At 34.7% G+C, this 25,574-nt stretch overlaps 1 protein-coding gene across 1 annotated transcript; it reads left to right on the top strand.

Moving 5' to 3' along the window:
* Positions 1-2,000: 2,000 nt before the first annotated feature.
* Positions 2,001-24,315, top strand: LOC107865045 (structural maintenance of chromosomes flexible hinge domain-containing protein GMI1). Its single transcript, XM_047409449.1, has 38 exons — positions 2,001-2,107; positions 2,873-3,269; positions 3,493-3,522; positions 3,616-3,702; positions 3,796-3,851; positions 4,622-4,705; positions 5,603-5,675; positions 6,674-6,729; positions 6,812-6,914; positions 7,027-7,086; positions 7,648-7,734; positions 8,497-8,547; positions 9,918-10,053; positions 10,150-10,211; positions 10,356-10,484; positions 10,796-10,886; positions 10,984-11,018; positions 12,660-12,735; positions 12,828-13,010; positions 13,196-13,354; positions 13,516-13,537; positions 13,641-13,755; positions 13,921-14,040; positions 14,840-15,151; positions 15,243-15,346; positions 16,102-16,282; positions 16,374-16,482; positions 16,565-16,659; positions 18,000-18,098; positions 18,957-19,023; positions 19,812-19,897; positions 20,205-20,486; positions 20,553-20,744; positions 21,059-21,173; positions 22,736-22,943; positions 23,036-23,227; positions 23,379-23,696; positions 23,817-24,315. Coding segments are annotated over exons 1-38 (4,842 nt in total). The 5' UTR covers positions 2,001-2,105; the 3' UTR covers positions 24,085-24,315.
* The last annotated feature ends 1,259 nt before the right edge of the window (positions 24,316-25,574 follow it).

Genomic DNA, 25,574 nt, shown 5'->3' with positions numbered 1-25,574 from the left:
ATTTTTGTTAAAAAGGCAATAGAAAACCAAAAAAATCTACATGCAAATTGATATTATTTTCGTGTTTTGGAGGTCAAAATCAAATAGAAATCTGGCTTAACTTATTTAATTTTTAGTATCGGAATAAGCAACCTGCTCACTATGTTTTATATACTGCTTGGCCTTTTGTGATCTAATACATCCTGTGAGGAAGCTTTAAGATAGTATGTTATTTTCTCCGTTCAATAATATTTATTTATTAATATTAAAAATAAATATTAATAAATATTTATTTACTTTGAACAGTTAATAGATAATTTATTTTTTATTTATTTTACTTTTACTATTAAGTACAATTCAGCACTTTATATATTTTTCAAAGCATTAAAAGGTGATATAATAAAATTACTCATATTATTTATTGTTTCTTAATCCAACTCAATAGTAAATAATTATTGTTAGACAAAAAAGTATTAAATAACTTTATTAATGATATTTTGTACTCCCTTCGTTCCATTTTATCCGTTTCAAATTTCTTAATTTGATGTCCCATTTTACTTATCATTTTTTACTTATCAAGACAAGACGATTTTTTTCCCATTATACCCTTAGTGTAATTGATTAGTCCTTGTTATTAGCATTCTTGAAAAATGTTATTTAAGAGGATCACTATTAAGAGTATACCATTAAGAATATAAATGGTGTTTTAGTATTAGCCATCAATCAATATTGGAACTAATAACAAGACACAATTAAGAGGGGTAAAATGATAAAGTTACATCACTAATAATTGTTTTCTTAATAGTTGTGTCATCCCAATTTAGGACGAGTAAAACAGGACGGAGAGAGTACTAACTATCTTATATAGGTTTTACTTGCTCCGTTCATCTTTACCTGACCATTATATTAAAAATAAATGTCTTGCAATATTTGTTGAATTTGATTTTTTCCCAAACTAAACTGATTCCCTTATTTACAAGAACGTAAATGCTAGCTCGTTGATAAAATTTAAAACTTAAAAAGTTAATTTTTGAAGTTTTGATTTTTAGAGCTTGAACATGCATTTAATTTGAACAAAATTCGAACTATTCTAAATGAAAGATATTTTTCGAAAAAATTGAATTAATTTTTGAATTTTGATTTTGTTTAAAGATAGATTTTTAAAATATTCATGATCAAATAACTATTTATTCAAAAATAATTTTTAAAAATCTTCAGTGAAACACTAGCATATAGTATATAAAAAAATAAATTAATAATTTGCTACTAGCAATAATAATGTCCACAACGCCAAATAAGCAAAAGGAGGTGTGTACAGTCAATTTTTTTTATCATAAAACTAAATTAACTTTTTGAAATTTGAAATTTTTTTATAGATAATTTTTCAAAATATAGTTTAACATTCATGGTCAAATGATTATTTAATTAAGAGAAAAGATATAAAGTAATCACTGAATTTATCTGAAATTTGTAACAAACTCTTTAATTTTTAAAATTTCTTTCGAAAAATTGAAGTAAATTTTGAATTTCTAAGATAGATTTTTAAATACAGTTCAAAATTCATGGTCAAATAAATATTTATTCAAAAATAAATTTTTAAAAATCTATAACGAAATGCCAACACACAATATTAAAAAAAACAAAATAACAGTCTACTACGCTTAATAATACTTTCCACAGTGCGTAAAACGAAGGTGTGTACACTGAAATTTCTCTCAAAAAGTGAATTAATTAATTTTTTTTTTTTTAAGATAAACTTTCAAAATAAAATGCAAATTTCGTGTTCAAATAAATATTTATTCAAAATTAAATTTTTAAAAATCCATAGTGAAAGCTTGCACAGAGTATACAGAAAAAAACAAAGTAATAGTCTAGTAGAAGTAATAATAGTCCACACCAGCGGCAGATAGGCAAAACGGGGTGTGTGCAGTGCAATCTGCACCACTATAGCCTTCAGGCGTATGATGCATGCTAGTACTACCACCTATATATAGTACCCACACATTACAGTCTTTTCCAATTCTTCTCCATTTCTCCCTTAACCCAAATTCCCTCTTTCACCATTTTTACTCTCTTAAACTCTCTTCTCTATACATCGCCATTTGCTGCTGCAACGAAAGATAAAAATGTAAGTTGTCAACTTTATGTGTGTACACAAAATATTGATATAAAATTAGTTTTCATGCATACGTATATGTTTCTATAAACAGTAAATATCGATATGGACGCAACGCAAGTCAAGCATGAGTCAAAATCTCTTCTTTTTTCCGTTCTCTTTATGTAGCTTGTTTTTGTGTATAGAGCATATCTATGTATGTGTATCTGTGTTAACTTTTGGTTTTGCATAGGTAGAACGGAAAACTGAGCTGCTTATCACTTTTTTGGTGTGTGTATAGAGATTTTCTTTTGCTTTATGATGTATTTTTCCTTTCATTTTCGTTATATAGCTTTGTTTTTGTGTATAGAGCACATCTATTTATGTATATCTCTGTTAATTTTTTGTTTTGTACAAGTAGAACGTAAAAACTGAGTTTCTATCACTTTATTTTTTGTGCAGAAAGTTTCTTTTGCTCTATTGATGTTTTGTTCCTTCAATTTTCGTTATATAGCCCCTTTTTTTGTGCGTATATCTGTGTTAACTTTTTTTTTTTTGCATAGGTAGATCGGAAAAACTGAGCAGCTATCAATTTTTATTTTTGTGTGTATCTTTTGCTTTATTTATGTATTTTTCCTTCCATTTTCGTTATATAGCTTTGTTTTCGCGCATAGAGCACATCTATATGTATGTATATCTGTGTTATTTTTTTGTTTTGTAAGGTTTTCTTAAAGGTTGATAAGTTATTTCAAGTTTTGTTTATGTAACATCTAATATTTGTTTTTGCTATATGAGCAGGTCGTCTAGCAAAAGGCGGCGTGAAGATTTTTCGGCCGAAACGCCGAGAAAGAGGCCATCTAGGGTTCTAAGAATCCAACTTGATTCAGATGAAGAAGAAGTTGGTGATAATGTAGAAAAGATTTTTCATTTTCGGGTTCTTTTGCCTAATGGCATAACATTGGAGTTGCAAGTACCTGGACCACCAAATAATATGCCTGTTCAGGACTTTGTTATTTTATTGAGGCGAGAATACCAAAATTACGAGCGAAGAACAGAGTCATCACCTAAGCCCAAAAGAGAGATTAGTTGGACTAGCAAGAATTTGCATTTTGTAGATGCTTTTGAGAACAAGATAACAAAGATGTTCGATTTCAGAAAGCTTAAACCAAACGAGTCTCATATGTTAAGGCTCCTTGTATGTTTTTGTCTTCTGTGTTTTCAATTTCTCAATCACTTTGGTAGTAACAACCTGTTTGGATTGGCTTTTGAGCACTTTTGTAGTGTTTCGATAAAATAAAAGAAGTGCTTTTAAGCACATGTTTATAAGCCAAAATAACTTATAGCTTGTGCTTATAACCCATTCAAACAGGCCCTAAGTGTTTCCATTTGTTTAATTTTAACTTGCATTTTTCATACAGGATGGTTCAGCTGCAGTAGATAAATATGAGGTTGGTTCTTCGGTCTAAAGTGGCATGCTATTCAGGAATATATGTTGTATATAGAATTTATATGTAACTGAGTGTATTTGTTTCACTTGGCAGAATATGTGGGATCTTACACCAGATACTGATTTGTTGAAGGAACTGCCTGAAGAGTATACGTTTGAAACCGCACTGGCAGATTTGATTGTAGGCATCTTTTGCATATAATCTTTTGTTGTATAACTTTCTATATTTATGTTGATCACTTTAAACATTAACGTCATTTCAATGGTGTATCAGGATAACTCATTGCAGGCTGTATGGTCTAATCATGCAGACCAGAGAAGATTAATAAGGTATGGAATTTCATAGTTGGATAGCTCAAGAAAGTATGTAATCAACTCAAATTCTTAAACTGAAAGTTACTAATGTCTGGAAATGGTGTATATTCACTAAAGACTAATTTTTCATTCAGGTAATTAGTGTCAAGTGTTGTCTTGAGATTCTCTGGAACATGTGATCTTGTTTGTCTCCAGTTCTTTTGATAGTGCATTAACTAAACATGAATCTTTCCTGAAACCGATTAATCGATTTCCTGAACTCACTTTTTTGATCATTTTAATACCTTGAATGTGACTTGTCAACAATATCCATTCTCTACTGGGATATTAACTGTACAGGATGCTTCCAATTTTCTTATTCAATTCTGTTCATGCTTCAATTTACTTCTTAACTAAATGAACCTTTTGTTTTTGAACCTAACAGTGAATTCCAAGGATGTATAATTGAATATTTGGAAAGTTGGATACTTGCCTCTTTTATGTCTCTCGTTCTAATTAAATTTATTCTTATAGTGTTCTGCATGTACTCATATTTATTTGTTTGACCTACTGTCGACAGTAGTTGCTTAGCTCTGGTCTTCTTTGGTTATTTATAACCCTACATCTGAGTAAGACTGATTGGATACCCCGTTGCGCTCCTGTTTAGTCCTACTCTTTTTTTGCACTTGTTTTCACTTCTGTAATAATGTGTTATGTCAATGGCACCTACGGCCGTTTCATTGTCTTTACCGATAGCGCGTGTTTCATACAGCCCTGAACTGTCCGCTGTTTCTCTTGTTTTGCAGTGTAGAATTAACTGAGTACAAGATTACAATATTTGACACAGGCCCTGGAATGGATGGAAGCGCTGAAAACTCAATAGTAAAGTGGTAATTTCTTTCTGTGACATAATTGGGATCTTGTTAGTTGTCAGAATGATGTGTACTAAAGCATGAGAAGCATAAGTGAACTTAAGAGCTACATTATTAACATACTATCATATGGGTTGCATAAATGGTTCTTCTAGAGGTTGTCACCAAAATACTAGAAATCAGTATTTAAAATTGGAAGTTGGTGTCTTGGATGGCTCAAGTTTTATGTAATATGGATGAACAACTATTCCTCTGGAAGGCCTCAACATCTCTCTTCTTTTGACTGTTTTAGACTGTTGCATCAGATATCGATAGATTGTTTTGCTTCCCCATATCGTACTTTTAGAAATAACTCCCAGAAAAGAACAAGTTTATTTTTGTTTCTGTTATTTGCCTTTACGTTAGGTTTACATGCACTTGCTAAAAATCGAAGAAGTTTATGTTTGGTATATCTGTTATGATGTTTATCATTTTGTTTTGAAAAAACTTACCTTGAATTGAGGGACCACCATTGGTAATAGATATTAGATTAATGACAATTATTTATTTTCTTGAAAAAAGGATGTCACAAGAAATTGTAGACTTCTTTGACAATGCGATGAAAGATGAAAACACTTCTGTAACACTCACGGTCTCCAGAAAGGGATGGATACTGTATCCAAGTTTGTGTTGGCTGGCGGCTGCAAATCCCATAAATAGATTTGAAGAGTCGATGCAGTGAAAAGCTGCATGTATTTGATTAATTTTCACCTTAACTGCAAATATCTTCATTCATTTATCTCGTTATTTCTATCCTAATACCAGCTTTGAAACGTGATGTTGCTTTCCTAAATTACATCGTGTATTCTTCTTTTCTTACTGTGTTCTACTGCACTTTCATGGGTTTTCAATCACGTGTTGCTTTATGTGTTTTAGGGGGAAGATGGGAGCTTCTCTACACAGACTATCGAAAGACAAAGGCAGAGGAGGGAAGCCTCCATACTTAACGGTTGTTGCTTCATTCCAATACACAGTTTTCTTAGCTGCAGTCAAAAGACTTTTACTGAAATAAATTTCCAATATGTCGAACTAGATATTTATTTACTGTTGCATTTGTTGAATTTTGAAATCTCTATGCCAGTAACGGTTCCAGCTTGAACTTAGAGATGAGTGGTTATATATCATAATGACCTCATGCTTTATTTTGGTCTTGTCATTACCCTCTAACTCGTCACTGTGAAGTATCCTGTATGTTTTCCATTGAATTGTTTGAACATAAATGAGTTAAGTTATAGGAGATAATCTCAATATTGACTTGGATTCAGAAAATCTTGAATGATCAATATGAATATGTTCATTTCTACCCTTTGGTTTAGTGTCTTCAAATTCTTGGTTCTCCAAGACCGGCTTTCCCATGATCAATGAGATGGGTATATACAAAAATTTGTGCACCAGTTTTGGCAGAAAATCATGAAATGGCAATTGCTAAGGCTATATTGGTTTAGATATATATCTTCTAGAGTTTCTAGTTACTCCGATCGAAGAGCAGCCTCTACTTGGAATTCTTTGGTGTTTTTCGGAGTCATCTGCTAATGAGTTTTCAGCAGATACCTTTCTCCAATGTGAGTTTGATATTAGTTTACTTTGCATAATTTTGTGAGTTTAATATTAGTTTACTTTGCATAATTTTGTTGAAAGTTTACCAATTGGTGGCAGAAACTGAAGTTCATAGTCAGATATCAATAGTAGAAAGACGTACATTAATACTCTTTTATAGGGAGAAAATAGAAGCAAGAGGATCACAAGTATTTAAATGGAACATATATCTATGTCTCGATATATCTTTGAAAATTTGTGAATGTGTACGTATAACTTTCTGTCTTCCTTTTTACTCCTTTTTCTCTACAAATGCTCCTTTTTATTACTAGGGCTTCTTTATCGAACAGTTTTTCTCCTCTTGGCTGACTTTTGTTTACATGTTGTCTGACGCGGTGGTTGCTTTTACAGCCTTGCTTTGGCATGTTTGGTTATGGAGGACCAATTGCCTCTATGCATTTGGGGAGGTATGGCGTGCTAGAGTTTATAATGACTTCATTTTAGACAAAAAGAAAGGTCTAATTTTTTTTTATGCTGCCTTTGCTGTAGACGAACCACGGTTTCTTCAAAGACAAACAATTCTAAGAAAGTTTTTGTATTACATCTCGAGAGAGATTCTCTACTCCGTTCTTCTTCTCAACAAACTTGGAGGGTACTCATCATTGTTTAATATTGCGTTCTTATCATTTGCCTCTTGTCCTTGGATACAATTCTTTTTTTTTAATCTTATATTCTTACGTTTGTACATTTTCTCTTTCATTTAGACCGACGGAAATGTTAGAAATCCCTTGGAAGATGAACCTCGAGACTCCAGCTTTACTAAAGTAAAATATTCTTCTGGACTTGAGCTGACTTTTTGATTATTGGACTTCGTTAGTATCTTCTTCCTATGCAGTTGAATTTTGCAGAGACTTCCTATGAAGTCAATTTCGAGCTCATTTCCTATCCTAATATTTTAGCTTGATATGATTGATATCCTAATAGATACTTCCTCTGGAATCTGTCTGGTTCTTAATAGTGTCTTGGTAGGTTATATCGATGGAATGACTAATGAGACCTTTCTCAGGTCCCTGAAAAATGATACCTTTTATTAAATTGTTTTTAAATGGGTTTTTATCGTGGTGTCATCCATCTTATTTTTAAGAATAAAGATGTGTATAATTGTTAAAGGCTTATGGTTTTCCAAATTATTTTTATGAATAAAAATGTCTATAATTGTTAAAGGCTGATGGTTTAGGTTTCTCTTAGCATTTTGATGTTTTAAATGCATAGCTGTTCCACTATATGATAATACTTCCATGAAATCAGTTCCAAACATACTATGGGTTTGTTGGTGAAAGTATATGATCAGCTTTGACCACCGTTGTTGCTAACGTTATTGACAGGTTGAAATTTTTCATCCAAGAATGAGAAGCAAGAATATAGAGCAGCTAAAATACCAACTGAAAGACATATACTTCCCATATATTCAGGTTAGTGGCTTAGAGTTTTTCTGATAGGTTGGTTTAAGAGGTCTACATAGTTGCGCCTTCTGACCAGTTTTTCTGTTTGTAAGTTTCAAATTTGATTCATAACACTGCTATATATATATATATATATATACATACATATGGAAATAGTGACTTTGCTTCTGTGATATGGAGTTTTGGACCGAGTACTATTATGCATGTGGGGGTCTGGGTATTGTGATTTTGAAGTTATTACTTGTTGCTTTAAGAAACATTTTTTATTTCTTTTGTTTAATGCCTATTCCATTTGTATTCCAGCTTGCGTAATACCCCTTGGAACAGGCCTTCTGTATTTTACACAGTTCAGACTTAATCTTTTCTCTTATTTGGATTTTGCTCAGTGTTTGCTACAGATTTTTAGTTTCCTACTGTTAGTATATGAACTTTGCAGGTATGGAATTTACTTGACCTTTTCAAACTTTGATAGCTTCCGAACTGGCTTGGCACTTACGTTTTGTAGTTGTCTTTACTGTTCAAACTTTGAGAATTCTTTTCCAGAGTTCAATGTCCTATAGTCATTGTGATTACTATTACTTTTAGTTAGATATCAATCATTCGAGAGCTTGATGGTCAACTTAAAAGGTTTGTGGATCAACAGCCATTGTTGCTGATGATCGTACCATATTCTTGTGTATGTGGTGATGTGATGATGATCTCTGCCTTTACATGATTTATTCTGTGCCCTCTCACCATCTGTATCTTATTCATTCTTATTTCTTTGCACAGTGCGATGAAGTATCAAGTACAGGGAAGACCACGATGCCTATTGAGTTTCAGGTACATTATCTATATGTTGTAACTCAGGGATAGTTTTATTTATCCATGCAGGTTGAGTCTTCATAAAGCCGAACAAGTGTCAGACACTTTTGTACAGCTTAGGGACACGTTTATATTTTTTGATATTCGTTTTTTGGAAAACCAGGAGATACCAATGAGTATCAGATGATTGGTTGCTTTCGTTGATAATCATCTTAAATGCCCCCTTGGAATTTTGTATACCTATTTTATACACGGTCTTCCCTTCTATAGATAAAATGTAACGAAAAGTCAACATGTTACATCCTGAACCTGATTGCATCAAACTACCTCTCATCTTTAATATTAATTTGGAGGACTCACTTTTCACTTCAGGTTCTCTTTATCTTGTAATTTCACCACATTGAGTTCCTCAACGGATGTATGTTACACTCTCGATCTTAAAAGATCACCTTTCTCTGACAATGTTCATCTCTATATCTTGTTTAGGATTTCTTTTCGGCTCTTTCGGAAGATTGAAAAAATGACCTGTAGTTTTAATGTTGTTCAATGTGGAACTTATTCTTCGTCATGACCTCTTATGTCTGCACGCCACAGTATTATCATTTTGTATTTTGATTGTGTATTGATCTTGCCTGTCGCGAACCAATCTTGTTACTTGTTAATTACATTGACCAAGTTTATCCTCTTCCTCCATACCTTGTACTTTTCATTCTCTTACTACTTTTTCTTCTGATTCCGTTTCATTTTTCTGTGAGAAAGAAGAAAGTTTAAGAGTGAACTCTCAAACTATTGGGGTTTTAGTAACTATATAATACACATTCTGAAAAGGAAAGGAAATGAATACCTTATTTCTTAAAGAGCTTTCTGGTTAGAAATTCAATTCAGTCTGTTATGTAATGTAGTTGTCTAAACAGATGAGGCACAAATGTTTCGTCTCCAACATTTCCTAATTGTTTATTTCCAAATTGGTGCTGGTTGCTGTTCTCTTTTTTAATCTTCAATGCATTTCAATGAGAGTTGCCCTTCATTTTGTTTTATGATGAGTATCCTGGTCCTTTTGTCACGCAGTCTTAGAGAAAAGCTTTACTGATCATATAAATAGGAAAACAATCATTTGAGCGAGAGTTCTCAGCTACTATTAAGGGTTCTGTTGGAGCATCTTTTTGTGACAAGAGTTGTGAACTGTTGGTTATATTATCACCACAGAATATGTGCCTAGTTGGTTAAATTTTTCGGAAATCTCAATCAGAGTATCTTTTACCAATTTTTATTAAAGCAAATTGTAATATTTTTGGGAAGTCTCAATCAGAGTACTCTTTGCCAATTATTGTTCTAGAAGACAATCTCTTTCTTTTTAAGCAGATCTTTCCGGTTATGTAAATTTGCAGGTCAATGGCACGAATTTAGCTGAAATTGAAGGTGGAGAGGTGGCAACGACAAACTTAAAGTCCTGCCATGGTCGTGAGTTTGTCATGCAACTTAGCTTTCATGCAAAGGATAGCAATGATTTAAATGTTGGTTCAGGTACATGTGCATCATTTGTGACAACAAACATCTGGCAAATATTTTCCTCAAATCCTTCTTTGAGTGCATTTTACAGTCTGAGATCTAAATTCCCAGGAAAAAAATCATCCCTCGAAGCACATGCTCGCCTGAGGTGTGTTTATTTTCCGGTGGTGCAGGTAAAACTATATTGTTTAGTTCTGTTATATTTCATCGAACCTCGGAGTTTTCTTTTTGATGACGTACAGATCTTACTCCTTTTGAAATTAAGAAGATCTTGCTCTTAAAAACTTTTCAAGGATGTTACATGCTTTTAATCGCAGGGTAAAGAGAGTATTGAGATGATATTGGAAAAGCTCGAGGCAGATGGCTATGGAGTTACAGAGAATTTTGAAAGTTTCAGTCATGTCTCTGTCCGCCGTTTAGGTCGTCTACTTCCAGATGCTCGATGGGTTAGATCAGAATCTTTCTGTTATTCATAGTTTACTAATTATATTTCACTGGTCTTGTATTGAGTCACTAAACATAAACTGCCCAAGAATACTTTCATGATAATATTTCTACAGACTGAAAGAAAAAACATGAGTGCCTTTTCTTTTTAAAGGTTATCTAGTAGAACCAGTTTATATTGTGTTATTCTATTGTGTTATTCTATCTAAGCTACTTGCCTTTTGTCTCGCTACCCAGTCTTTAGCTTTTCTCATTTTTGTTGTGCTCTCAAGCTTGCAAAATGTTAATTGTATTTTCTGTTTGTTTCTTGCAGTCTTGGCTTCCCTTCATGGAACCAAAGCTAAGAAAGAGTGATAGGGCTGATGTCCTGAGGAGATGCTGCTTTAGGGTAAAGTGCTTCATAGGTATAAAACCATTTGCACCAAACACTTACTCTCCTACTTATGAATAAGCAAATTTTGTCATTTTTCCAAGCATCACAGAGCAATATTCTGCTTGCAGAGACTGATGCTGGTTTCAACCCAACACCATCAAAGGTAAAAGACAACTTTCTTAAAATGCACTCTTACACTTGACTAAGGATTTAATTGCATGTGTGAAGGCAGAAACTCATTTCATGGAATGCAAAATGAGAATATTTATGTACCTCTATATATATCAATGGAGGAACTAACTATGTAGAACAGGAAAAAACTTGTTGGGTATAATAGGGGCTTCTAAATATGCAACTAATAGTTCCTTACTTAGGAAGTTGAAAATTTTCTATTCCCAACAGATTTGATCTGGTTGTATTTACGCCACTAGCAACCATAAATTCATACTCAACTTGCATTTGGTATCATTGCTCATTGGCCTACTTCTATTTGTCTGGGACGACATTGCTGACAATCCTTTCTAGTTTTAATCTTTTTCCCTTTTTGTCCATATATTCTGGAACAGCGACAACACTTTTTTGAATTTGAACCTTCCCTCCATTTTGTGCCATTAGTAGGCCTAGTATTTTTCATAATTGCAATGATGAATCTTATCCCCGTTGTCTCTATGGCTGTCCGAATCTAACAGTAGTTCACATTAGTGGAGGACAGTTGAATCATATATGTTGAAATAGAAGGTTGTGACCTCAATTAATTCGGAGCTAACTATTATGTAAGAATTTATGTACTCGGTTAGCTGTATATCCGGGAATTAGAGGTACTCCACATACACTAAGGAACAAAATTGTCATCTATGCAAAAGCTATTTTTGCTAATATCAAACCTAGAGTTGCCCGTTTGATGGATTTAGGTCCCACCCCTCTCCATTAGATCTCTTCCCAGTAGACTCTATTTGATTGGAAATAGTTAAATCGATGCGGCATTTTTGGAGTGAAGATAACTGCTCCAATTATGACGTCGTTTTCAAAGAATCATATTTCCAGAATCTAAGATAAGTGCCTCCAAAATTTTTATATCTGGAATAAATGTTGTATGGTAAATAGTCTTGTGGATTTTCTAGATTTACTTGGAAGAAAGATGTAAACTTCTCAAAAAAAAAAAAAATGTAACTTGCTGCATGGCCATCCCATGCTGTCTTTTATATCCTTTGAGTGCCTTCTTGGTACCTTAATAATAATAAGCCTTACCTAGTCAAGCAAAAAAATTTTGGAATGACAGTTCCAATAAAGCGAAATGGTTGTAGAGAATCCGTATTGCTGATCCCAATTACTTGGGTGTTGAATTCTAGTTGACTGATTTAAGCCGGCACGTCCTTCAGTTGAGGACCTACTCAAATGGGATGTGGTATGATGTTTGATAGAAATGACAGTTTTTTGGCATGGGCTATCTCTCCGCTTTTCATAGTCAAGTTGTGCCTGTGGATGAGATTTTAGGGCTTTAGGGGGGAGAGTTATTCTGGAGATTTCCTGGCGAAAGTGAAAGGATAGCTGTATTAAGGTATGCTAATAGGAAATAGTGGGGTACTCTACCGGCTCTTTAAAAGAGAAGGGAACTATAAGGCTTCCCTAACTGTTATACAATGTAAATCAACCGAGCCAGAACGATGCCTTCCCCAATTACAAGTCTCCAGTTTGTTTTTCTCAAGTGTTATTTCGATATATTATGTGCGTGATTCCAACAAGGATATGATTATACGTATTTTCTTGTTTTATCTCATGAAATCTGCTGTATGTATTTTTCCAGACTGACTTAGCACATCACCATCCTTTCACCATTGCATTAAGGAACTTTGGCAACAAGCCTTTAGATAAAGAAAATGGTAACAACCTATGGTTTGTTGTGCATTGTTGAAATGGTATTCTACTGCTATTCAATGAGGTCTCTTTCCTTTATGTTTCAAATCCTTTTTAGATGTTATCGTTGAGGTATCCCAAGATGGAAAAAAGTTGTCTCTCTTGCAATTGGAGAAGCTATATCAGGACTGGATGCTTCAGATGCATGATCTCTGTGATGGGGAGATTGACAGTGGAGAGGATCAACCTACTTTTGTCCTCAACCCTTCACATAAGAAAGAGCTTGGTGTTACTTCAGATGGTATAGATTGAAAACAAAAAAGAAACCTTATGATTAATTCTTAGAGATGCATCATTTCACTGTAAACTTGGAAGCATGTTTGAGAATTGGTGCAACTTGTAGTTTCCATGAAGTGTTTACTTATATAAGATTGTGATTCAGTTACAATTGATACTTATTGTTGGTTCCCTGTTTTTGACTTTTAGTTCTGAGAATTCATAAGGTTTTTCGGAGGAAAGGCATAACTTGGAAATCAGGACAGAAGATTAAAATTTTGAAGGGAGCTTATAGGGGTTTCCATAAAAACCACGTTTTCGCCACTTTGGAATATATTATCCTTGAAGGATTGCCGGGGGAATCAGGCGGTAAGTTTTATATGGTTCATGAAGCGTCCCCTCTGCATGTTTAATCCTGAGTAGCTTAATATTTTTCTATCTTATAACTAGCTTGGGTAGGTAATTAGTTTCTACTGGTACTATCCGTTGACAATGACATGGTGTAGTGACATTCATCTCTATATTTTCAGGTGACCCTCGAATCATTTGCAGGTTTGCAATTCTCTACTTATATTTCATACCACTACTTTTCAAGGTGTGTTTCCCTCCTTCAATCAGTATTATGTTAAAAATCGTCTTACCATGTCATTTATAGGCCATTAAATGTCCCTGCTGAGAGAGGTTGTAGTGTCACATGTGAGAAAGGGCGTGCTAGCATTGAAATCCGCGATTCAAAATCTTTGCCGATTAGTGTTATTGATGCTGTAAAGGTTATGACTTTGGCGTCATATTTTCTGTTGCTCATCTCTCTCTCTCTATATATCTATCTATCTGTCTATCTATCTATCTATCTAGCTCTCTCTCTCTCTATATATATATATATATAGTTAGATAATTAGATATCTTTTCTGAAGAATTACTGTCATCTTTTGCAGTGCTTACCTGTTGATAATCCAGAATGGGAGAGCCAAATTTTGAAACACCAGGAGAAAACCACTCCATCATCAATTGACATATTGGATGCCGAGCAATGTCGAGACTTGGATATTGAGGGGGTTAGTTTATTAAAGCAGCTTGCTTCTTCTATCTACTGAATTATTTTTAGCTTTTTCTTTCTCAAGGGATTTTTTCATTAATAAAAGCTAAAAACTCGTGTATAAAAGTAATATACCAACCAAGAAAAGAACTTAGAAAAATAAATTGTTTTCTAGAATAGACACCCGATCATTCCTACAAATAGTAATCTCAAGGGCGCACCAAAAAAATGCGGGATAAGAAAGTTATTATTCAAATGTACAAAATCATGTTCAATTCATCTGAAAGCTCTTCTATTTCTCTCTCCCCACACCCAAATTAAAGCTAATACCATGTCCTACTGAACAAAGAGTCATTTATCGTCCCCGGCGTAATCCACAGTTGTCCAGTCCATCTCAGTATCACCCACCATAACCCTAAAGCAACCTGATTATGTAGTCGAAGGTAATCCACATCCTCTCCCAATCTTTTGCACATAAAGTACCAACTAACATAGTTGATCCTCTGGTTGGTTGCTAATTTTCTTTTATCGCACTCTATTGATTCATTTACTTCATCTAACTGTGGTCCAAGTCAGATGACATAGTCTTTTCACTAGTGGAGATCAACCTGAACAGGTTTACAGGGTTCTCAATTTTATCAGCTTGTTAGAAATTGTCTGTGTCTAATGGAACATGTTTCTCCATTTCCTTCAAAGTTTCCTGTGCTTATAACTTCAGATATCTTCAAAATTGATCAGTTTTCATCTGTGTATGATTTTAGATTGTACCACATATTCATATGTTTTCATTGAATTGCTTAATTTGGTTGCAATTGCAGGTGCTACCTCAGGATGTTGTTGATGCTGGACATGAACCTCCGGATGAGATTGCTGCAGTTATTCGTCCAGCCTCTTTCCGTGTTACCGCATCCAAAAGTTTGGATCAGAAATGCATTATGAAAGAAAATTTTGAGATGACTCTAGAGATCAAATTTAAAACAGATGCGAATGAGAAAGAATGTCATATTTACTCTGGGCAATTGACTCCTTCATCGCTTAAAGGATTTCATGGTCTATATATGTTCCCACTGAAGAAGAACTTACCAGATCTATTTCAGAAAGCAGGCATTTATCTATTTCGATTTTCTCTTGTAAGTTATATGATCTGCATATCTCCATTTTAAAATATTCTGAATAATGTATTTCACTTGATTTTTCTTGCTGTTGGATATCTTTTTTCAGATGGAAAGTCATACAATTTCTGTTAAGAAAGTGCATGTGAAAGCATTGTCTGAGGCTGCTAGTTGGGAACTTGTAAGTGATGGGGAGAGTATGCTCAGTGTAAGGTGGGACTCTCTAGTCTAGAAATCTGTGATACTTTTATATTCTTAATTTTCATACAGTTCTCAAGCTTGAAATATGCTATGTTCTGAAAGCAGAGAAATGTCTAGACAGGATAAAGCAAAAGAGAGGTAAAAAGATAGGAGGAGAACTGCGTTATCTTAATAATACTAATACTGTCAAAGAGATGTCTCCTTTATTTGCTTACATTAGTTCTTCAACACAAGAACTCTTCATATACTGAACATCGGAATTGCTTCATCTAATGTTTTTGCTATTAGAGAGGGGACTTTTGTTAAATTTTAGGACTTCAACAATATTGAATGCTCATTTTCTCTTAATTCATATGCATTCAGTCTATAAATTAATGGATCTTGATTTATTCAGTTGAGTACTTTATCAAGTTGTGAGATGTATAGGATATAGAAAATAATCTTTTTCCTGTAATAGTCAAATCATAAATGAGTTTCATAATCATAAGAGTGATATTCGAGCTGTTTCCTTAGTTATGCCTCCTTTCAATGTTGTGAGATTATTTTAGATAAACCTGAACACCAATTATTCAATATAACTTGAGAGCATCGTGCAGCATTTATTTCTTTCTCCATTTGCCTCAAGTATCTTATTTACCAGAACTTGAGAATCAGCATCTGTTTTTTTCTAAGACAAACTGGCAATTTCTTTCACCTGTTTATAAACAAGTCTTGCTACTTCTTGTCGCTGTTATGTTTGCTTTTGTCTACATGTGTGGCTTTGGCAGGGTTGGTTCTTGTTTTCCAGAGGTTTTGAGTGTTGCATGTTGTGATAAATTCTCCAACAATATACCATTCAAATCAGACGTGGAGATAGAGATGAAGTTAAGCTCTAGCGGCAGAGCTATTTCATCCGAATTCTATTATGATCAATGCATTACACGTGATAGATGTACCATGAAGTTTAAGGTGACGTTATATGTTCCAGCTTCAGGTCCTATTCAGTACACCTAGTAAATCTTTTTGAATAAATAACTGTGTCAAAATTTACATTCTACAGAGTGTAACCATTGAAAGTAGTGAATTGGATATGATTCGACCAAGTTATAAAGCTACATTACATATATATTCAAAGGAGGATCCATTATTTGTAGCTATTCCATGTGCAGGTAGTTGATATATTATCTTGTTGTCCATTATTTTAAATATACAACCTTGTGTTGTTTCTTAGTTATTTTCCTCTTTTCGCAGTTATTCCAGGACCTTTGCAACGTGTCCTTCTGCATCCTGTAGATTTCGGCAAGAAATTGGTTCCTGGGATGATAATTAAGGAGCTTGCTCTTGAGGTCTGTGTAATGGAATTTTAATTCAATATCCTACTATCACCATAAGGTGTCCTGAGTGCCACGTGAAGCAAATTTCAGTATTTCTGTCTAGACAAGAATCTATGTTCCACTGAATAGTTCTTTAAAATCCTTTCATTCTTGAATTGTGAAGAACACTGTTAAGTGAAGTGTCGCTTTGTGCCCATGAGAAGTATAACGATAGAAATTTCTTTGCAAGTGTATCATCAGAAACTTTTTAGAATAGAGAGAAAGGTGGGTACAGTTTAAAAAAAGGTGTACAATATGCAATTTTTTTTTTTTAAAGAAAAAGCTCTGGTATAGGATTGTAATATCTGGAAGCAAGAGAAACCAATACTAGTACCAAAAGTTTGGATTTTTTGATGCCTTCGATGGTCCAATCATCTTGGAGAGTGTTGAATATAGGAAAAAGTTTATGATGGAATAAACCAAGTGCCTGTTTTTTTTCAAGGTTCTGATGAGAAAAGTATAATGTAATGATTGCTTTTGTGTTACATCTCTGTGTTGAGTTTAAATGAAAGAGTGCAAGTTCCTTGAGCGCAAGTTCCTTTTTCCTGTTAAGGATGAAATATTTGTGCTAGTGGTTTAATATAAAATGCAACCACATGTGGACCAATGCTGCTCGAAGCAAGCTATGGTGAGTCCACTATTTGCTTCCCTGTATGACAGATTGACATAAGTTCATTATGACCACCGGTAAGCATTCTTCGTAGCGCATTATAATCATCCGCTTTTTCTGAAAGGTAAATACAGTCTTCCCTTTTTTTCATGCAATCTACACACAGTAATGGGACCTGAAAATAGCCAAGACTTCGCAAGAATAGAATTGATCAGTTCAGTTTTAACTGAGTCTTCTGCTCTCTGGAATCAGTGTGACCTTAAATATCTTGCTTATTACTTGCCTGTTTGCCTTCCCTGAGAGAGTTATATAGTAATACTAATTCTCTATGTGAATCTGTACAATTGACCACTTCTATTATTTTGCAACAACATATTACATTTTTTCTTAATTATACATCAATGTTGGTGGAAACAATGGCGACCTTGCATCACAAGAATCAATCAATGACTGTGTACGACATGAGGAAGAAAATATGCTAGTTTGCTTCTGAAAGAAATAATAGCAAACTTAACAGATGCTTGATAAACAATGAAATCTTGTTCTCTTCTTTGCTGATGAGTTAAAAAATCTCTCATGTTCCACTTGTTTATTCTTTTTTTTTTGGTTTATTAGTGCATGTAGCTCCAGTTGGTTTTCCTGATAGCTCTTTTTTTTACTTGCATTGTCTGTTTGTATATATTATATTTTGTTTTTGATACAGACATTTGACAAATATGGTAACCATTTGAGAAAAGATGAGCAAATCAAGTTGACGCTGGACGGAATTCATTTACTAGACAAAGGAGATTCTTTTCCTAAGGTCGTTTTCTTTCTCCTTTTGGGTTGTCACATCTAGAGTTCTAGTTTGTTAGAGGGGAAATTACATTTAAGAAGATAGTTTATACTTTCTTTTCTTCATTTGTTACCATCTTTTTAGCAATTTGAAAAGTGAGAAATATTGCCTTTCCTATTTGGCTTGTTTGATCTGATTATGTACGACGAGATTTGTATTTTGGGGTCATTTCAACGTGTCTCATGCTTCTGAGTTGACAAGAAGTTTCAAAAAATCTGATGTACTAAGAAATAACATTACAGATGGTACACATAATGTTTTCTCTTCCTAACTAATGCTTTAATTAGTTTAATCATTGCCAGTCAAATCCCATTGGAGACCTGCATGTATTCGAGATCTTCTCTCATTTGGTAGTTTATGAATGCTCAAATGTCTTCTGCTAAACGGGGACCTTAAATGATGATGATGCTTGGAGAAAATATTTGTGGTTTGAATATAACCAGTGTATTGAACATTTTTGTCTAAAAAAGTCCAAAATTCGCAAATCACTCTTTTCAATTTTGACCTAGCCCAATATTTATGTGGCTTAGCTAAAATTAAGAAAGTAGGTGCTTTCATTGAGCCAATTAGGAGTTATCCTAGCTTTACCATCTATTGTGCTATGTAACTTTTATACTTGTTCATTTGTACATTGATGTGTAGAAGTTTTTAAATATTACACCTTGACTCATGTGGATTAGTTAACGCCCCTTTATTTGTGTTGGTGGCTTGGTGCACGCTGATTGATTTTTGATGTCTAAGTTCTTTTTAGCGTGTTTGTTTCCATATTCCTTTGCTATTTTCTATCTTTGAAGTTGTTTACATTCGTCCGATCTCGTGATGTAGGTCGATGATCATGGATTTGTAACCCTTAGTGAAACCTTGAAGGTAACAGCAGGATATGGTAAACCTGGTATGTACTTCAACATAACATCAAAGTTATTGCAGTATTAAAGATTTTGTGTTTATTATCTACTGTCATGTTCAAAGATTCATCACCTGCCTAACTTTTTTGCAAACTAGTTCATTTGGGTGAGGGTTATCCAAGACCATATAAAGAGACCGCAACTCATTTTCTCTACCACTTTAGGACACTTAACACAAATGCACACACACTGGCAGCAGGACATCGAGCATAGACGACATAATGTGGCTCTGTTACCGTGTTAAGAAATTTGACCTTGGACCTTAGCCGTAAAATTAGCTCATGAGATTGAAGATTGCCCAAGAACTTGTAAGGGACCATAGCCAATGTGTTTTAGGAATAACTTTTGAAAAGGAAGACCTTCAATCCTCCTGAATTATGTACTTCGCAGAACCAACATGTAGCTATCATTAAGGATCCACAACAATTCAGTTTTTTTTTTTCCCATAGCTGTGTTTAGTCTCTCTATATTGGTGGCAAACTGGCAATGATGGTGTGGAGAAAGTGATGTTTGAAGAATAGCTATATCATATGGTCCCCAGTTCCTTAACCAATAACTTTTGAAAGGGTGGACTTTAATCCTCTTGAATTATGTACTTCATTGAACCAACGTGGAGTAATCATTAAGGATCCACAACAGTTCAGTATTTTTTTCCGTATCTGTGTTAAAGCCGCTTTATTTTGGTGTCAATGAAGGTGTGGAGAATGTGGTGTTTTAAGAAAAGCTAGATTATATGGTCCCCAGTCCTTTAACTAATTATTATTTCTGCCCACAGTTTCCCTTTCTGTTTTGTCTGGAGATGAAGTAGTTTTCAAGAAGGAGTTCCAAACTGAGAGGAGATCGTTGCGATTGGCATCGAAGGTTTGTCAGTACTCCTCAAATCCCATAATTTTTGCTAATAGTTCAACTTTTCTGTGTCACAAGCTTTGCATGACTTCTTTGCTTTCTAGCATTGCCCAAACATACAGAAGAGATGGGCCAATAGTGTTTAATTTTTCAATCTTTGAACTGGAAAGTACTTGGCTTTTCAGTGTCTGTCACTCTGAATTCTGTCTCTTTAAGACTTTGAAATTTCAAAGATGGACCAAAGTGATGGGATAGAGAACTGTTCGTTCGTTATGGAAATGATAAATGGTTTAACTATTAAAGTGCACCCAACCTACATCAGGTACCTGAAGTTTGTCCTGCTGGTTCTCATCTGGAAGATGTTGTCTTTGAGGTTATAAATTCTGCTGGTGAAGTGGATGAAGATATCGATGGTGAAGAGGAAGATGGACGCTCCCATACCCTTCTGATAAGGCAGGATTCATCGAGGGAAGAAGACAACGTGAGATACAGCTTCCTTCGTGGACGCTGCATCGTCCGCTCCATTCCTCTTCCAAGCAACGGAGGGCTTTTCCGCTTTGTAGCCAGTCACTCTCGTTTCCACGAGCTGCAGACATGCATAGAGGTTGTGTTTTAGGTGATTTACTACTTTCTTCTTGCTGGTATCACTGTCTCATACTTTGATCTGCAGGTGCATGTCGAGAAAGCAGTAATCAGCACACATGAAGTAACCCAACCAAGAAGTCCAAAGAAAGAGATTCTGCTTCTTGAGGATTCATGTTCCTTAAAAGGCCCAGAAACGGTGTATGATAACCCCTATGACAGAAGTATAATGCTCTTCAAGGATTCATGTGCTTCCATGGATCTGGAGAACAGACAACAAGTATGTGTTTTTGGAACAAGAATGATAGTCTCCTGAGACAATTAGTATTATTTTCTTTGGTGGAGAGAAGAATGGTCATTTTGAATGTGAAGTTTGAGACACATCTTTTAATGGATATAGTTCCATTACTTTAATGTATGTCTTGGCTATTGTTTCACATTGTAGCAGTAGTAATAGAAACATTAGAAGCAGCGGCAGGTTCTGCATGAATGACTCATATCTACCATCTTTCCTTTTCTGGGTTCTTCACTATCTTACATTGCTGCATTGTTGCTATGTATACTGTCAATAACTTGAGGCATGTTTCTCGACAGAAACTTGGGGATGATATTTGCAGATATGCCCTACACATCAGAGAATGTGAAGAAAATTTGGAGTCACTTAATATGGAGGAATCAAATATTGAGCTTGAGATGTCCAATTTGGGAGGTATTAATTCAGCTGATGCCTATATCTAGTTACTGTCTACACCTCATGGCTTCAGCTCTCTATAAAAGTGATCATGATTCTGTCTTGCTACTGTGTTGCTGCAATTGTTTGGCTTTATGTAGTCTGGAAATTTTTACACCGGCACATGAAATCAAAACAAGCGTTTGTCATGTGTGCGTCATGAACCATGCCTATTTTATACCCGCCTTGGCATGTTTGCCTTAGATGCCACTGATCCTAACCGTGTTATATTAGAGATACCTTGACATGTGACGATCTCTTAATTTATTGTCTCTGCTTTATATTTAATATTCTGCAAGTTCCAGGGAGGCATGCAAAGGGCAGTGGTAACTTCTTCTTTGAATTATTTCATTCTTTACGTTATTATAAATCATGATCTCAAGCCTTGTAGCTTAAAGTCTAAACATTAATATTTGCTGGAACCCATATCTTTTTTATGTTCTGTCATGTTTTCTTGCTTTCAGTTTGTCTCTACAAATTAATATGGTGTTAATGCAGCATTGTGAAATAATTCACCGAAAAATCTATTAAACTGACCGTGTCACTTTCCTTAAAGTGAATTTAAAATGATTTCAATATTGATCTTCTTTTGCTATTGGAAATTAAAACTGAAGAGAGTAGTTTCATAGCAAGTCGAAATTGTAGATCGTCTTGTTCTTAAACGTTCTCTTCTTAAATTTTACATATGATTAACATTCTGCATAAATTTGCAAAAGAGTACTAAAATATATTGGGGATTGATGAATCATCCTGGTTTGATTGTCATTTGAAGGCTCTTTCTGTGATCCTATGTCAGTTTTTGTTTATTAAATAGAAGAGCGACATGTGTACAATTTCTAGAGCTTATCCTTTTAGAGTATACAGAGAATGCTGTATTTTCTTTATCATCTATCTTCTGGAACACCTACTCTCCATAATTGTTTAGGACAAATAAATACCAGAAAGGAAATTTAAACATTGATGAGGTGTAAGCCTTTGAGGTTGCTAATAAGGCTTGAGGCATTTGATGCTGTGTATTTTTCTGATCTAACTCTGCATAATTATTCTATGGCTCTAGAATTGCTTAGTCTGAACTCTGAATGTGAGTGAAAGAAGTGAACCGAAGAGTAGGAATATTGATTGGTGGCACCAGGTCCATATTATCATCTCTCAGGCAATTTCAAGTCAATGTTTTGAGTTTCAACTTTCAAGGAGAAAAGCTAGTTATTTTAGGAAGAGGATCAGAGAAAGAAAAAAGAAAATCTGACGATGGAGAAACTCTGGCAAGTTTCTGTTACTTATGTATGGATGGTTTAAAAGTGGTTGCGACATTTCTTTTCTGTTCCTTGTGTCACTGGAGTTCTCCCCAACTTCTCTTTGCTTTCTTTTCCTGGTGCTATCAGCTGTCTTGCAATTCAATAGTCTTGTTAAATAGGAAGATATCTGATAGTTATTTGTTTTGTAGTAGAGTGATACCTAATTAGCAACAGACTGTTTTAACTTCATTTTAGGCATATTAAATGCATCTTAGAAATTGTAACATATGGTGATCATTGATGCAGCTTATATCGGTCTCGATTCTTTTCATGACTTGGGCTATGATAAAGACGTGGTTGTGGAAAAGATTGAAGGGAAGGTGGACAGTGCAGCTGCTGTTATCCACAGGCTGCTCAGATCACCACAATCTGGACAGCAATATCTCAAATATGCTCATGACATACTTGGCGCGGTTGCACTTCTTGGAGAGGTTCGGACCCATAAGCTTAGCAGGTTGGTGCTGGTATCCTTTTCTTTGTAAGGATTGAATATAAGAACTTCCTTGGCAGTAAGGATGTAAAGTGAGTGTGTTTTCTTGCCCTTAGCATTCTTTCAACCTTTCTTGGAGAAGATCAGATGCTTGCTGTGGTATGCAAATCCCATGCAGCTGCCAGATCTTTCGAAAATTATCAAATGGATGGAACTGTGAATTGTGTCAGTGCTCTTGACATATTAGCAGCTAAGCTTGGAACTTCCATCAAGGGTCGATGTTCAATTATATGCCTCGATGATATAAGGTAAAAGCCGTTCGTTCTCTGGTTTACTTTATACCAACTGTTTTCAATTGTTATGATTTAGGTTTCTCGATCCAGTTGACACATCATGTTTTTTCCATGTTTAGTCTCTGGAAAAAAAAACAATGTGTAAGGTCCTTGCTTTTTATTTCAGACCGTATACGCGAGGAGTTGGACGATATCCTCAAAGAGAACTAGCTTTTCCTCCCCCTACTTCATTAAACGGAAAAACTCCACCAGGCTTTTTGGGTTATGCGGTTAATATGATATTCACTCCTGCTGAACATTTGCAGTTTAGAACTGCTTCAGGTCATGATCTCCGGGAGACATTATTTTATCTTTTGCTCGGTAAGCTTCAGGTCTACCAGTCTAGAGAGTACCTTTACATGGCACGTTCCTGCATAGAAGATGGTGCCGTTTCCTTGGATGGTGGAATGATAAGAGGAAATGGAGTTGTATCTATTGGATCTGAGTATGTACCTTCTTTTTTTCTACTTCTCTTTCGCTTATTTGTTCCTCTCAATGATGAGGAGATTTTGCATGACATCCATGGGCATTAAATGATTAACATCTGTATTTATTTTTTCTTCAGGGAACCAAACATTCTATTTCCAGTCAACAGTCTGGAAAGGCAGTTGCCCCTTTCACATGATAAAGTGGAAAGATTGAAGAGAATGGAAGAGTTGAAGCTGGAACTAAAACAAAGACAAGAACTGATACAGGAAAAGATTAGGACTAGGGAAAAGTACAGGAAGAAGTTAGCCAAAAAATTAAAGTATAAAAAGCAGATAGATGATCAGTTGGAACCTTCTCCTGCAATGTACAACTCTGACATGGATATTAGTGGAGCTAGTGGTTGATGCTGGTTTGATTCTTTCGATGCTTGTACATGTAACTACCTAAAACAAAGCATCTATGTTTATTTATGCTGGAGAATCCCTTTTCTGGAACATATTTTTGTGAAGAAACAGCGTTTATACTGTACCTCCAACCACCTACTCTATCTCACCTTTGGTGGGCAGGATTAGTCGTCTTTTGTAAAGTCTTAGGAATCATTAATTGGTCTTTGTTTGGAAATGATTTAAAAGTTAAGCTTCTGCATCTGGTTTCCTTTTCAGAATAACTACTGCTTCTGTGCTTTTTGGCGCAATCTCTGTTATATTACCTATTCGGGAAAAATACGAAATGTCATAGCTCGTCAATCATTAGTGTCTACAAAAAGGACTGAATTACCTTATAGCCTACTTATGTGGAGTTTCATCCAGACGCCACTAGGCACTAGTGATTAAAACATTATTTTTAACCCCTCCAACCATATGTTGTGTTGAATAAAATATTGTATTTCACGCATATACAAGGAGTATGAAAATGAAGATTTAGAACAGCTAAACAGAAAGAAATCTATAGAATAGACATATAATGGGAAACTAAGGGTAACATAGGAAGTTCATTACATTTGTAGTGAGGTACATAAATAAATCATAGCATTTTCATAATTTAAACCCTAACACGTCTCATAGATGAAATTTTTTCATGGTACAAAGAAACACATGATGGGGAAGAACAATAATATTTTCAAACAAAGAGAGTTGGTCCTACATACCTAACTTGCTCTAAATTACTCAGATGAAAGGATCTAAACTTTTGCAGAAGAATTTAAAAAATCTACCTCTAATTCTTTGAGAGGGGTCTGTCTTGAAAATCATTTGATCGTAAAGTAGAATCGAAATAAGAATTCATGTACTAATATTAGGATAGCTTAGCATCCGTTACTATATCATATTTATAAGTTGTTGACTGGGCCTAGACGTTGATGCTTCACATGCTCCATCAAGCATGATGGGCATTGTCCTTCGCGTCCAACACTTGGAGATTGTTTTTTCCTCGCCTATTCTCTTTTGATCAATCCGCGACCTTTAGCATGTCTAATTTGGAAGTGGGGTCGTTGTGCCACATCTTGTATCACGTGGAAATGGGTGATGTATCGCATTTCCTATCGCGTTGAAGTGTGCTACCCAGAGTTGGCGAATATAAATGCTAGTTAAGACCGGACTTATATCATATATCTTTTATATTATTTTTTTAAATATATAATTCAAATAAAGAAGAAGAAGAAGAAACTTGACGTGTTAATACAAAATGAAGTTATGCTCTTTAATTTCGTTTTCTCGTATTGAGTTAAAAAATTATGATGATTGATTAGTTAGTTTAATAAAGAACGGATTGTCGTAACTTGTAAGATACAACCTTTTAAAAAAAAAAAAAAAAAAAGATGGGGTGGTGGAAGGGAAAATGGAGAGATTACAAGGCGGCGAGGAATCAAACTCTCACCAATAAGTTGAAAATTCAA

Source organism: Capsicum annuum, chromosome 3 (genome assembly GCF_002878395.1).
Source record: "Capsicum annuum cultivar UCD-10X-F1 chromosome 3, UCD10Xv1.1, whole genome shotgun sequence".
NCBI lineage: Eukaryota > Viridiplantae > Streptophyta > Magnoliopsida > Solanales > Solanaceae > Capsicum > Capsicum annuum.
The sequence above is the reverse complement of the archived record's forward strand: the minus strand, read 5'-3'. Positions and strand labels throughout refer to the sequence as shown.

Bases quoted from the DNA above. Each gene is read 5' to 3' on its own strand.
- LOC107865045 (XM_047409449.1), top strand. The intron at 18,099-18,956 runs GTCGTTTTCTTT...CTCGTGATGTAG, and splicing joins AAGGAGATTCTTTTCCTAAG to GTCGATGATCATGGATTTGT. The intron at 19,898-20,204 runs GTTTGTCAGTAC...AACCTACATCAG, and splicing joins CGTTGCGATTGGCATCGAAG to GTACCTGAAGTTTGTCCTGC.